The sequence below is a fragment of the Dreissena polymorpha genome, chromosome 11 (genome assembly GCF_020536995.1).
Source record: "Dreissena polymorpha isolate Duluth1 chromosome 11, UMN_Dpol_1.0, whole genome shotgun sequence".
NCBI lineage: Eukaryota > Metazoa > Mollusca > Bivalvia > Myida > Dreissenidae > Dreissena > Dreissena polymorpha.
Genome location: NC_068365.1, coordinates 10,340,139 through 10,354,380, shown reverse-complemented (window position 1 = coordinate 10,354,380; position 14,242 = coordinate 10,340,139). Strand labels below are relative to the sequence as shown.

General features: G+C 36.4%; 1 protein-coding gene across 2 annotated transcripts in view; it reads left to right on the top strand.

The window, feature by feature from the left end:
- Positions 1–14,242, top strand: part of LOC127850206 (dynein axonemal intermediate chain 4-like) — a 37,452-nt gene that overhangs the window by 16,482 nt on the left and 6,728 nt on the right. Inside the window, exons 11-20 of one of the 2 annotated variants that reach the window (XM_052383067.1) lie at positions 700–802; positions 1,230–1,265; positions 5,196–5,335; positions 6,203–6,289; positions 6,528–6,605; positions 10,398–10,471; positions 11,000–11,154; positions 12,657–12,780; positions 13,599–13,686; positions 14,065–14,193. In XM_052383067.1, coding sequence (XP_052239027.1) covers positions 700–802; positions 1,230–1,265; positions 5,196–5,335; positions 6,203–6,289; positions 6,528–6,605; positions 10,398–10,471; positions 11,000–11,154; positions 12,657–12,780; positions 13,599–13,686; positions 14,065–14,193 — 1,014 coding nt within the window. The remainder of the gene's footprint in view (positions 1–699; positions 803–1,229; positions 1,266–5,195; positions 5,336–6,202; positions 6,290–6,527; positions 6,606–10,397; positions 10,472–10,999; positions 11,155–12,656; positions 12,781–13,598; positions 13,687–14,064; positions 14,194–14,242) is intronic. The other variant, XM_052383068.1, reaches the window with a different exon arrangement.

Below are 14,242 nucleotides of genomic sequence, written 5' to 3'. Positions count from 1 at the left end.
CATGAAACCTAAAATAGACATTTTCACAGATTTTGGCATGTATTGACATTTGTCATTTAATGGCTTTAAATTGATAAATGTAAACTAATTGGAACTTAATAGCTCTGGTAAAAAAACAAGAATAAAATTAAAGGAAGAAATAAAAGTAATGTTCAACTGGGCTCGAACCACTGACCCTTGGAGTTATAGTGTATAGCACCTACATCACTGGGCCATCCGTGCTCATACAGTGAGTGGTGTATTTTGCACATTATATAAGCATAAGTAGTGTCACAAAATATAACGATTATAACAGAACTCTTCATATTATTCAAATGTTTTTTTGTTTTTAACGCTTTATAATGTTCATGTTATTATATCTTCAAATTATGCATATAATGGAAATTTTAGAGCTTGGTAAATGTTCAGCATTAATGTTTCCTCATAAATATCATAACTACAACGAAAATTTGCCAATCTGAAACCATTTTTTTTCAAGTTTTTCAATTTACCAAAACGTGAAAAGGTCCCTCTAAAACCTTTGAAGTATAGCCTTCATTTTAGTTTGTTGCATTAACTATCATTGTGTACTTTTTATGAATATTACAAATGGTAGACTAAGATCTAATATCATGGGTTCATAAGAGTACTATTTGAAAGGCAAAATGATGTACCTTAAACTGTAAATAGTTATTTACTATTTCATGTTTTCATTGTCAGAGTGAGAAATTCAAGTCGGACCTGTTTATCATGGAGAGAGTGATAAATCTCAACACCTACCAGGCCAAGCAGGCTCTTTACAGAGGTTTCAACATCATTAAAGGTACACAGCACAATTGAAATCAAAGACTTTCTCAGATAGTACAGTCATTCTAATTGCAGTCGAGCAGCAATCTGGGAAAATGGGGCTAAATGCATGTGCTAAAAGTGTCATTCTAGATTAGCTTGTATATTATATAATCTGCACAGGCTTAACTGGGATGACATATTGGGCTTTAATTGTATTTTCCTCTGAAAGAAAGTCTATTCTAACCGAAAATTCAGTTAAGACAATAAGTGTCTACTCTGATAAGCCACATGCATAAAGCCTTGTTTTTTGAGAGCGAGTCTAAACCTTTTATTGCAGTAATTGAATTTAACAAAAACTAATGATAATATTTATTTCTGTGAAATTTTGTTTAATTTCCACTAACTTTTTAATGGACATAAACCTGTTTCCTGTATGTAAAAGTCTTTCTGGTTCCGTACAGGAAGTCGTGTTAGTGACACTGGTTCCCAGCAAGCTGGTAATGATAACCACAATCTCTCCTAGCATCACTGTTTGGTTTCACTTTCTCAAGTCACAGTCTGTACAATATTGACAAAAACAAGGTGGTCATCTATTTGCAAACAATTTCCAACCTAAATGTGTTCTCAAACAGTTACATAATCCAAATGTCATTCATTTGTGTTTGGAACACTTAAAGGGACCTGTTCACAGTTTGGTAAATTAATAAATTTGAAAAAAATGATATCAGATTTGCATTTTTTCATTGTAGTTATATTATTTGTGAGGAAACAGTAATACTGAACATTTAACATACTATACAATATCCATTATATTCATCTTTTGACGATTTAAAAACCTGAAAATTATTAAGCATTACAAACGCAAAACGATTGAATAATTTGAAGAGTTCTGTTGTTATCGTTATATTTTGTGACACTACCTGGATTGTGTATATGAAGTAAAAATTGCATAAGATGTGTATCAAAACAGATAGCTGAGTGGTTTAAGTGTCAGACTTTTACTCAAAGGATCAGTGGTTCGAGCCCAGGTTTGGATATAATTTTTTGCACTTTAATTTTTGTCTTGTTTTATGCTGGATCTTTTTAGTTCTAACGTTTACATTTATCAATTTAAAGCTTCTAATTACAAAATTCAAAACATTCAGAAATCTGTGAACAAGTCCCTTTAATATAAGCAGTACTTTCCTATTTATATTCTTCATATGGAATGCAATTTGTTCTAAAAAATAGTTGAATAACCTACATTTAAAAAAACTATAAACCTTGTTGTTTGTTGATGACATTCTGTTTTAGCAGTGTCTGTTTGGAAAATATGTAGAGCATTTCTTTTCTGGTTTGGATTTGAAATCAAAGAACTATTTATTATCCCCTGCCAAAGGGGGAGGGATATAGAAACTGGCGTTGTCAGTTTGTCCGTCCGTCTGTAACCAAATTTTTAAGGACTATTTCTTAGAAACTATATAAGATTTCTACATGAAACTTCATGGGTGTATAGATATCAATGAGGAAAAGTGCCCTGCACAAGAACAATAGCCCTACACTTTCTTAACTAAGAGTTAGTGCCCTTGTTTTTTTGTATAATGTAATTTTTTAGCTCGGCGTTTTCTGAGAAACCCCGAGGTATTGTTATAGCCAGCTCGTCGTGTCGTGTCGTCCGTGTTGTGCCTTAACATTGGCTCTAAAATCTTTATATGTAGATGCACCTTGATGAGTTCTACACGCCACACCCATTTTGGGGTCACTAGGTCAAAGGTTAAGGTCACTGTGACCTCTAAAAAAAAAACAACCTGACAATCTTTCATTTATACAAAACTGCACCAGTAGCCGAGCGTGGCACCCGTTATGCGGTGCTGTTGTTTGTGCTATATCTCAGATACCATAAAAGATTTCAACATGAAACTTCATGGGTGTATAGATATCAATGAGTAGAATTGTAATGCAAAAAAGAACCATAACTGTACACTTTATTAAATGAAAGTTATTACCCTTTGTTGTTTTAGTATGATGTAACTTTTCATGGCTATATCTCAGATACGCTACAAGATGTCAACATGAAACTTTATTGGTGTAGAGATATCATAAGGAGAATTGTAATGCATGAAAACAATTACTCTACACTCAATTATTTTTTAGGATTATACAGTTTATCAAGGGCTTTGCACCCATTCATAAAACAATGTATTTGGTGGGGGAAATAAGTTTGAAGAATTAGCTTGTTTAAAAGCTATTGCCAATGAAGAAAGCCTCAGGCTCTCTGAGAACCTTCTTAAGTTCTTTTGCTATGGTGAGCCTCTACTTTGTTTCGTTGGAAATAGCCACATGCTAGGAAAACTGGGCTAAATGCATGTGCCTTAATTGCCATTCCAGATTATCCTGTGTGAACTGTGCAGGTAAATAAGGGACAACATTTTTGTGCTTTAATGGAATTTTTCGTTTAAAGAAAGCCTCTTGTAAATGAAAATGCATTCTACCGAAAAGTGTTGTCCTTTATAAGCCTGTGCAGACAGCACATGCTAATCTGGCATAACACTTTAGACACATGCATGAAGCTCGTCTTTCACAGAACATTGCTGGAAAGATCTAGAGAATGATTCACAGAACATTGCTGGAAAGATCTAGAGAATGATTCACAGAACATTGCTGGAAAGATCTAGAGAATGATTCTAGAGTGGGGTTTGAATACCTTCAGGGTGCAAGGAAGGCACCTTATGAACTTATGCATTGCAACTTAGTTATTCTTTTCGTTTTTTCTTAGTTGTTTTACCAAGATTTGATTGTTTATAATTTTCATTAAAAATGTACTTTTTATTCTTGTGTTATTGATGGTGTTGCTGCTACTGGTAGTGGTTGTTAAAACATAAATATCACACTCATGTGATTTTTATGTTCATAATGTTCATTTATGTTCATAACTTTCACATGATCAGCATGTGAAAAATAAAGAAGAGGACTTGATGAAGAAACGATTATTAAGAATAACTTTGCAGTTGATAGTATGGAAAGTAATTAACTTGTCTACGAGGCCAATGGTTTGTTTGATAAGTTTCATTATTTTTGTAGAAATGGTTGCGGTGTCACTCATAGTAAGCAAATTTAGATACATAAGAAACTTCTGCTTCGTTATTTCTTTTATGGTGTGTTTTCTCAATCTTCTGTTGTTTTGTCTTTACTTGAACACGAGGAGAACAAATGATCTGCATTCTGGGGAAACTTGGCTAAATGCATGAGCGTAAAGTTACATCCCAGATTAGCCTGGGAAGTGTCATCGCAGAGTAGCAGACCTCTAGGACTAATTTAGGGCGATACTTTCCATGTTAATTAGAATTTTGTTGCCAAGAAGAGATTTCCTTTTAAGGAAAATTATAATAAAATCAGAAAGGGTTGTCCCTGAGTAGCCTGTGTGGAATGCACAGGCTAATCTGGGATGACACTACGCACCTGCATTAAGCCCAGTTTTCCCAGAAAATGAGGCGAACATATTATTTTTCCTAGTTATAGTGGTGGTTTGTATGTCAAAAAGCCTTTACAATCTTGCACCTTTAAGTATCAATGACATTTAATTGGTCATCCTTGCTTAGGTTCTAAGCATTATACTGCTGCCAACATTGTGTACAATTGTGTTTTCAAAACAATGTGTAAATATGAAATATAAGTATCATAGGCAGTTGTAGGGTATTGTAAATATTGCAACCCAATGAGAGTGATTACTCTTTAATTACTCTTAAATCTGTTAACATTTACCAACCCAGAAAAATGTCTATTATAAATGTATTAACATGATTAGGCGGTACAAAAAATGTGCAGATTTAATATGAATATCAGGCGCTCACCAAAATTAACTTGATTTTTAGGGAGGCTGTTTTCAGAGAAAACCCGAGCTATTGTCATAGCCAGCTCGTCCGCCGTCCGCCATAGGTGTCGTGCTAAAACCTTAACATTGGCTCTAAAATCAAAGTGCTTCCACCTACAACTTTGAAACTTCATATGTAGATGCACCTTGATGAGTTCTACACACCATACCCATTTTTGGGTCACTAGGTCAAAGGTCAAGGTCACTGTGACCTCTAATATCAAACTTTTACATAGGCTCTAAAATCAAAGTGCTTCCACCTACAACTTTGAAACTTCATATGTAGATGCACCTTGATGAGTTCTACACGCCACACCCATTTTGGGTCACTAGGTCAAAGGTCAAGGTCACTGTGACCTCTAAAAAAAAAAAAATTCTGACAAGCTTTCGCAGCCGAGCGTGGCACCCGTTATGCGGTGCTCTTGTTATATATTATATAAGTACTTACCAATTATTCACTTCAAGGATTTAAAAATACAAATGGTGCTGCTTTTTTAGCACTATGCATGTGTTACATTGTCCATCATAAAACAGGCTAATTCAAAAATGATGACTGTTTATATTACAACCTATGCAGACATAGATGACACGACAGTGGTTCCACCACAGCAGCTGGTGCAGGATATGGGACCCAACTTTGACCGTCTCTGGTCGTACACCTGCAAGGGCACACAGGGCAGGAACGTCAGCTGTCTGTCCTGGAACAAGAGCAACCCGGTAGGAGACCTGTCTCTTGACAAACAGTTTAGGCGTAAGTGTCGTCCCTGATTAGCTTTTGCAGTATGCACAGGCTAATTTAGGACCACACTTTACGTATATCATCAAGCCCTGATTTCCCAGATGCTTAGTCATATGGAAAACAATTTTCTTACGACCCTGGTCACTATTTTCTGAAGAGTTTTTTTTAAATGTGTATTGTACTGTTTTGCCTGAGGTTAAAGGAAAGAGCTCAAAATTATTAAGCTAGTAATAACTTGTTTACAAAAGTCTGTTCTATTACAATCCAGTCACTCTACGACATTAATTTCTGATCACTACAGACAATAGTTTTATTTGAAAAGTCATTAAGATTCCAGTCAGATTGAACTATACTTACTTATAAAATTAAGATCTAAAGCAAATTTACAAAGAAACTTTTTAATTATGTCAATTAATGCACATTTAAACATTTAATTATATGCTTTCATTTCAAATGCCAGTTCAACATTGGCAAACCAGTCAGAAAACAGTTATGAAAGAGTTATCAAGAAGCTTTATGCTGAGTGACAGAAATCTGTGATTTATATGATTTATTAATAGCATAATAGCATAGCCTATGAGAGATCACCATTTATATATGATGGGGTTATGGACTATTAGTTGGCTTTATGAGAGAGGAGTGAACCAACTGCAGTTCTTTTCTAAAAAAAATATGATCTGGAAAAAAAAGATTTGCAAAAAGTTGATTGCTCCTACTTGTGTTTGTCGAATGTTGTTTTTAAAATAATTAGATGCTTATTATTGTATAATGCAAAAACAATATAATGAGCAACAGAAATACAAAGCCTGATTGCTCAAACCTATTCATTCTTTGTCTTATTTCAGGATTTGATAGCTGTTGGTTATGGGCAGTTTGAATTCTCCAATCAGAAGGAAGGATTGGTGATGTGCTGGTCTCTGAAAAACCCAGAGGTAAACCCCAACTGAGGCATTTCAATTGTTTGAGTGTGCTATGCAAACTCAAAATGTTTATGCCCCCAGAATCTACGGATGTCTTTCTTACAATTCAGTTTTTTTTAATTTGGAGTATGAAAATGATACCCACAAACATTGGAAAGAATATTTAGCAATAAGAATTTTCAAATGATGTCATTATAATGCAGGAAGATAATATTTGTGTCTCTATATTCAAGCCTTTCCCACGTTACAGTTTCCAGAGAGAGTGTACACATGCAAGGAGGGGGTGACAGCAGCGGACTTCTCCAAGGTCAATCCCAGTCTACTAGCGGTGAGGAAATCTGTGTTTTTGCTACCCCCAAAAAGATAGATAAAACTTTGTGTGTTTTATTAGCTCACCTGAGCGATAGCTCAGGGTGAGCTATTGTGATCACTCAGCGTCCGGCGTCCGTCTGTCTGTAAACAATTTGTAAACATCTTCTTCTACTAAACCATTGAGCCAATTTCAACTAAATTTCATGTGGAGCATCCCTAGGTCATGGGACAAAAGAATTGTTAAAAAAAATTTGATCACATAACCAAGATGGCCGCCATGACCATATATGGTAAAAACCTTAAAAAATCTTCTTGTCAGAAACCGCTCATCAGATTTTCAAAAAATTTCACAGGGATGACCTTTGAAGGCTCCCCTGAAAAAGTTGTTCAAAGAAATTTGATTCGTCAAAAAACATGGCCGCAGGAGCTCGTTGAACTTTGCATGTTTATTCGTTTTTGCCTATTTTGTGAAAACTTTCAAAAATCTTCCACATTTTTTGTCCGATCCTTTCCAAATTTGCACAGTGTCTTTATATCAATGAGGACACGAACCCTACAAAAAATGAGCATTATTGGTCCATGAAGTACAGAATTACCTCCCCTTGAATTGAGAAATTTTTTCATCCAATTCTTTCCAAACTTGTAAGGATTTAGCATGGTTCAAACAAGGGAAACAACTACGGTTTATGCATGTTCTTTTTATTACAGATTTGCCTCCCTTTAATTCATTCAAAATCTCATTTTACAGCAGAGATTCCAAATGTGACCTGTAAATGAGCCCCATATTTACTGCCAGTGCTAGGTTACCTTTTCCCATTTGATCATTCTTAAGTATTGGTCTTGTAATGCTGCTACTGCTTCTGCTACTGCTTCTGCTACTGCTACTTCTACTACTACTACTACTACTACTACTACTACTACTACTACTACTACTATACTACTTCTACTACTACTACTACTACTACTACTACTACTACTACTACTACTACTACTACTACACCACCACCACCATTCACAGTGACAAAAAACGTATTCACACAATGGCTGCTACTACAACTTATAGCCCATATAGGGGGGCATGCATGTTTTACAAACAGCCCTTGTTTCTATGGGATTTTAACCACAACTGTTCATGTTTATCTCCGACACATATTTTTAGGTCACCTGTCATGAAGTGACACGGTGAGCTTATGTGATCGTGTGATGTCCGGCGTCCGTTGTGCGTGCCTGCGTTTGTCCGTGCGTCTGTCCGTCAACAATTTGTTTGTGTAGACAGTAGAGGTCACAGTTTGCATCCAATCTTGATGAAATTTGGTCAAAATGTTTATCTTGATGAAATCCAGTTTGGGATTGTATTTGGGTCATCTGGGGTCAAAAACAAGGTCACTAGGTCAAATAATAGAACAACCTTCTGTAGACAATAGAGGTCACAGTTTTCATCCAATCTTTATGAAATTTGGTCAGAATGTTTATCTTGATGAAATCTGGGTTGGAATTTTTTATTGGGGTCATCTGGGGTCAAAAACTAGGTCACTAGGTCAAATAATAGAAAAACCTTGTGTAGACATTAGAGATCACAGTTTTCATCCAACCTTTATGAAATTTGGTCAGAATTCTTGATGAAATCTGTGTGTGATTGTATTTGGGTCATCTGGGGGAAAAATCTAGGTCAAATAAATAGAAAAACCTTGTGTTGACAATAGAGGTCACAGTTTTCATCCAATATTTATGAACTGTGGTCAGAATGTTTATCTTGATGAAATCTGGATTGGGATTGTATTGTGGTCATCTAGAGTCAGGAACTAGGTCACTAGGTCAAATCATAGAAAAACATTGTGTAGACAATAGAGGTCATAGTTTTCATCTGATCTTAATGAGTCAGGTGAGCGATTCAGGGCCATCATGGCCCTCTTGTGTATTGTATATAATATATAACATCTGTAAACTTAATTTATTTTGTGGGGCATATCAATTCAATGAATTTGCTTTATTAGCTCATCTATTTTTTGAAAAAAAATTATGAGCTATTGTCATCACCTTGGCGTCGGCGTTGGCGTCGGCGTCCGGTTAAGTTTTGCGTTTAGGTCCACTTTTCTCAGAGAGTATCAATGCTATTGCATTCAAACTTGGTACACTTACTTACTTTCATGAGGGGACTGGGCAGGCAAAGTTAGATAACTCTGGCGTGCATTTTGACAGAATTATGTGCCCTTTTTATACTTAGAAAATTGAAAATTTTGGTGAAGTTTTGCGTTTAGGTCCACTTTTCTCAGAAAGTACCAATGCTATTGCATTCAAACTTGGTACACTTACTTACTATCATGAGGGGACTGGGCAGGCAAAGTTAGATAACTCTGGCATGCATTTTGACAGAATTATGTGCCCTTTTTATACTTAGAAAATTGAAAATTTTGGTTAAGTTTTGTGTTTAGGTCCATTTTATTCCTTAAGTATCAAAGCTGTTGCTTTCATACTTGCAACACTTACTAACTATCATAAGGGGACTGTGCAGGCAAAGTAATGTATTTCTGACTGGCATTTTGACAGAATTATGTGCCCTTTTTATACTTAGAAAATTGAACATTTGGTTAAGTTTTGTGTTTAGGTCCACTTTATTCATACAGTATCAAAGCTATTGCTTTCATACTTGCAACACCTATTAACTATCATAAGGGGACTGTGCAGGCAAAGTTATGTAACTCTGAATGGCATTTGGACGGAATTATGGGCCCTTTATACTTAGAAAATTGAAAATTTGGTTAAGTTTTGTGTTTTGGTCCACTTTACCCCTAAAGTATCATAGATATTGCTTTCATACTTGGAACACTCACAAACTATCATAAGGGTACAGTAAAAGGACAAGTTGCATAACTCTGGTTGTCATTTTTACGGAATTATGGCCCTTTTTTGACTTAGTAACTTTGAATATATGGTTAAATTTTGTGTTTCGATCCACTTTACTTCATAAGTATCAAGGCTATTGCTTTCAAACTTCAAATACTTTCATGCTATATGAGGTTACTGTACCTGGCAAGTTGAATTTTACCTTGACCTTTGAATGACCTTGACTCTCAAGGTCAAATTATTAAATTTTGCTAAAATTGCCATAACTTCTTTATTTATGATTAGATTTGATTGATACTTTGACAAAACTACTCTTACCTGACAAACCACAATAGACTCCACCCAAACCATCCCCCGTGCCCTCCCCCCCCCTCCCCCCCTCCCCCCCACCCCCTATTTTTTTTATTTTTTTTTATTTTTTTTTTAGATCATCTCACAAATGACCACTACACCCTCACACTATACCCCACCCCCCACCCCACCCACCCCAATTTTGTTTTTTTGAAACGGTAAAAAACACAAAAAATTATTTTTATTATTTAATGTTTGAAATACCATCCAACCTTTGCACCCAAGAATCCTCCCCCCCCCCCCCCCCCCCCGATTTTTTTTTTTTTTTCCGCATTTTTGGAAAATAATGTAATAAATGTCCACACACCCACACTATACACCCCTCTTCACTCCACCCCTCCCTCCTTTGTGATTGAAAATGAGAGTCCTTTCACCTTTAAAAAGAAAATAGATGAGCGGCCTGCACCCGCAAGGCGGTGCTCTTGTTTTTCATAGGCCACCAATGCAGTTTCACATCAGGCTGCACATTGGCTATGAAACCTTGCATGACTTAACAGAGGACAAGGTTAGTTCTTGACCAGACTGTTACTGTGCAGGCTGATATTATACGCTGGCGCATATTTTGTTAGACCCATTGGCTCAACCCGGCTAAAGTACTGTTGTTTGTCATTAGGTCGGCCTTTATGATGGTGGTGTAGCTGTCTACAATGTGAGACAGACCAGTGATGAGCCCATTCTCGACAATTTGTATGTACACTCACTTGTGAACTTTATATGAAGAAATGGCCAGATTTTTAGCTCGGCTGTTTTTGAGAAAACCCGAGGTATTGTCATAGCCAGCTCGTCGTGTCGTCCGACGTCCGCGTCGTGCTCAAACCTTGACATTTTGTTCTAAAATTAAAGTGCTTCCACCTGCAAATTGAAACGTAATAATTTATGTAGATGCACCTTAATGAGTTCTACACGCCACACCCATTTGGGGGTCACTAGGTCAAAGGTCAAGGTCACTGTGACCTCTTAAAAAAAAAAATCTGACAAGCTTTCATTCATTCAAAACTGCACCCGCAGCCGAGCGTTGGCACCCGTTATGCGGTGCTCTTGTTTAGCCTTAATATATATAACTATTGGGACAGCTGTTTGTAATTTGGTTATTCAAAGCCACAAGTTTTTAATTGAATAATAAGGCTATAAAAGATATGTGCAGAGTGCACAGGCTAATCTGGGCAACACTTTACGCACATACATAAAGAGTTTTCAAGAGTCTTTCCCTTGCAGCCTGGCTCCTGGCAAGAACACGGCTCCTGTGTGGCAACTCAAGTGGATCGAGAAGGAGCGGGGTACCGGAGACGAGACTGCAGAGGTGCTGGTGTCAATATCCACCGATGGGCGGGTCTGCCAATGGTCCATCAGGAAGGGATTTGAGAGCTATGGTGAGTTGGTCTGGTGTTATTATTGTTTATTGGAAAATAATTTGAATGCTTGAGATATCTTTTTAAAGGTAGAATACTGGTATATGAGTAAGCTCTGAAAAAACAGGGCTTAATGCATGTGTAAAAGGTGTTGTCCCAGATTAGCCTGTGCAGTACACATAACCAATCAGGGATACACAGGGATGGAATTGTTTGCTTCAAGGAAGTCTCTTCTAAAAAAAATCCAGTCTTGGCTTAAAGTCAGAAGGGGTAATCACGTGATAGACAAGATGGCGACGTCCATACCGAGACAGTTATTTTTCGCCATTTTAAAACATTAAATAACTTCTGTTTATTTTTTAAATGATGCTCACTTTCCAGCCATATCAGTAAGAAGGTGATTAGCGTTTGTTTACTTCGTATTTTAATTCGCTTTATATCTCGACTTTACTCGGTGCAAATTTTCTTAGTGGAGCCCTAATTAGGTCATCCCGCTAAGAAATTGTGCACCGAGTAAAGTTGAGATATAGAGCGAATATTACTTTGAAATAAAAGCCAGTAACTTTCTTTCTAATATGGCTGGAAAGTGAGCGGAATTAAAAATAATAATACAAGTAGTAAAGGGTATAAAACAACTAAAAATACTTGCCTCGGCATGGACGTCGCCATCTTGTTTGTCACTTGATTACCCCCTCTGAAAGTGTTGTCCCTGAAGACTGCACAGGCTAATCTGGGACACCACATGCATTAAACCCCATTTTCCCAGAGCTCAGCTCATTTATGATTTAATTTTTATGCTCTCCCAAATTTTTTTGGGGGAGCATATAGTTGCCGCTTCGTCTGTACGTGTGTCCATCCTTCCGTGCACAATTGTTGTCCGGGTTATTTCTCAGCAACTAATGACCGGAATTCAATGAAACTTTATGGGAAGCTTCACTACCAAGAGGACATGTGCATATTATCAGCAGGTTCTAGTCAGATGATTTTTCACAGAGTTATGGTCCTTTGAAATTTTCTATAAACTGTACATATAGTGCAATTCCTGTCCAGACTATTTCTCCCCAACTACTGACTGGAATTCAATGAAGCCTTATGGGAAGCTTAACTACCTTGAGGAGATGCGCATGTTATTTGTGGGTTCTGGTTAGATGATTTATTTAGAGAGTTATGGCCCTTTGAAATTTTCAAGTTGCTAAACCATCCATCGTATTATTTTGTCCAAAGTTATGCCCCTCAAGACGTTTCCTTTTTTCTGAATATATAGTGCAATATTGTGACAAAAAAAAACTTTGGGGAGCATCACCCGTCTCCGACGGTTTCTTGTTTCTTTCTGTTTATCCTCAAAAATGACTTGATGCAATGTGACAAACTCATCAGGGAGTAGGAAGATGAGCATTTGGGGGGGGGGGGGGGGTATTCTTAGGCTCCTACTTCATTATTCTGGTCTTTTGCCATTTACCTTACATTTTTCATGGTTATAGTATATCTCATTAGTGCAAATGCTGTCTGTTTTGGTGCTGTAGATTTAATGAGATTGAAGAAGATACCAACCCGGATGGGAGGAAAGAAGGAGAAGAAGGGGGAAGCGTTTATCTCAAGACATGCTGGTGGTTTGTGTTTTGACTTCAACCCACATGACTCAAACATGTGAGTAATATATTTTAAATTCCTGGTTTGATTCAATTTTTGTATACCCCCATAATGGCTGAAGGGCATATTATATTACCGTTGGTGTGCGTGTTAGTTGGTGTGAGACATTTCATGTCAAGCCATGAACATAGCTATACATATAGGATTTGAAAATAAAAAAGCACTTGTGATCTTCAAATGAAGACCAAGTGTCGCATGTAACAACCATGTTGCTGGCTTCAATGTCAAGGTCGCATGGCACTTGGAGTATTTGCTCATGCATGCATGAAGTGTAGGTACATGTTCATGTCTGGCCCCTTTCTTTGTTGTGCATTATGGTATTTTAAAACATAATTAGCACCAGTAATAATTATGTCAAATAAGGGTATCACATTGGAACTTTTGAACCGAATCATTTCATGTTCTTTCTTAAGTCTCTATCAATGGTGGAGATTTCCATAAATGTATTTTTATTATGTTAATGAATTTTCTGATAGCTGCTTTAAATGTAGATTTAATATGTGAGTTGGCTTCACAATTATATTATTCAACATTTCCTGAAACCTAAAACATTATGCATTTTTTTAATTTAATATTTTTTTTGAAGCCTCTATTAGCTAAACCAATTAAATTTTAGACAACTGCTAAAAAATGTCGTCCTCTTACCATTGCAGCCTGGATCCAATTACTATCAGATTGGTTTAGATTTTGTTTCACTTTGTTGTAAGCAAAGTGTCTTAGTGCTATTAGGTAACATTATTCATACATGGCATATGACTTTGAAAAATAAATTTTGATCACAATTTTTATGCATAGGTATGTTACTCCTTTTTCAGCTACCTTGCAGGTACAGAGGACGGTCACATACACAAATGTTCTTGTTCTTATAATGAGCAGTTCCTTGAAAGCTACTTTGGCCACACTGTAAGTATATGGATGTATAACAAAGTCCAATTCTGTCGTAAACTTTCTTTCTGTGTTTGTAAGTAAGTTTTAATTTCTTGGAGCACATTTTTAGTTATTACTCATCATAGGCCAAATTTATACTAAATATACTTTTAGGATATATAAATGATTTTGTGATTGTAACCTTATTGTTATAAAACAGTTGATTACAAACATATACTTAAAGTTTTACTATTACCAACTATTCCACAATTGTAACAGTGCATTTTGTTATAAAATTATTATTAGTATTTCAGATTTATTATCATTTTACATGGTCACCAAATGATCTGACTGATAGCCAAAAAAAAGTATTCAGTTCATGGTCATATCTGATGTCTTACTCCCTTCTTCCAGGGCCCTGTCTACAAGATCAAGTGGTCGCCATTTGCTCCAGATGTGTTTTTGAGCTGCAGTGCTGACTGGAGTATCAGATTATGGCACCAGGACAAAGTCCGGCCCATTCTCAACTTCTTTTCCTCTACTGTATGTTCTTGTTTGTGTTTTATTTATGTTTATGACTAACATTTTTCTG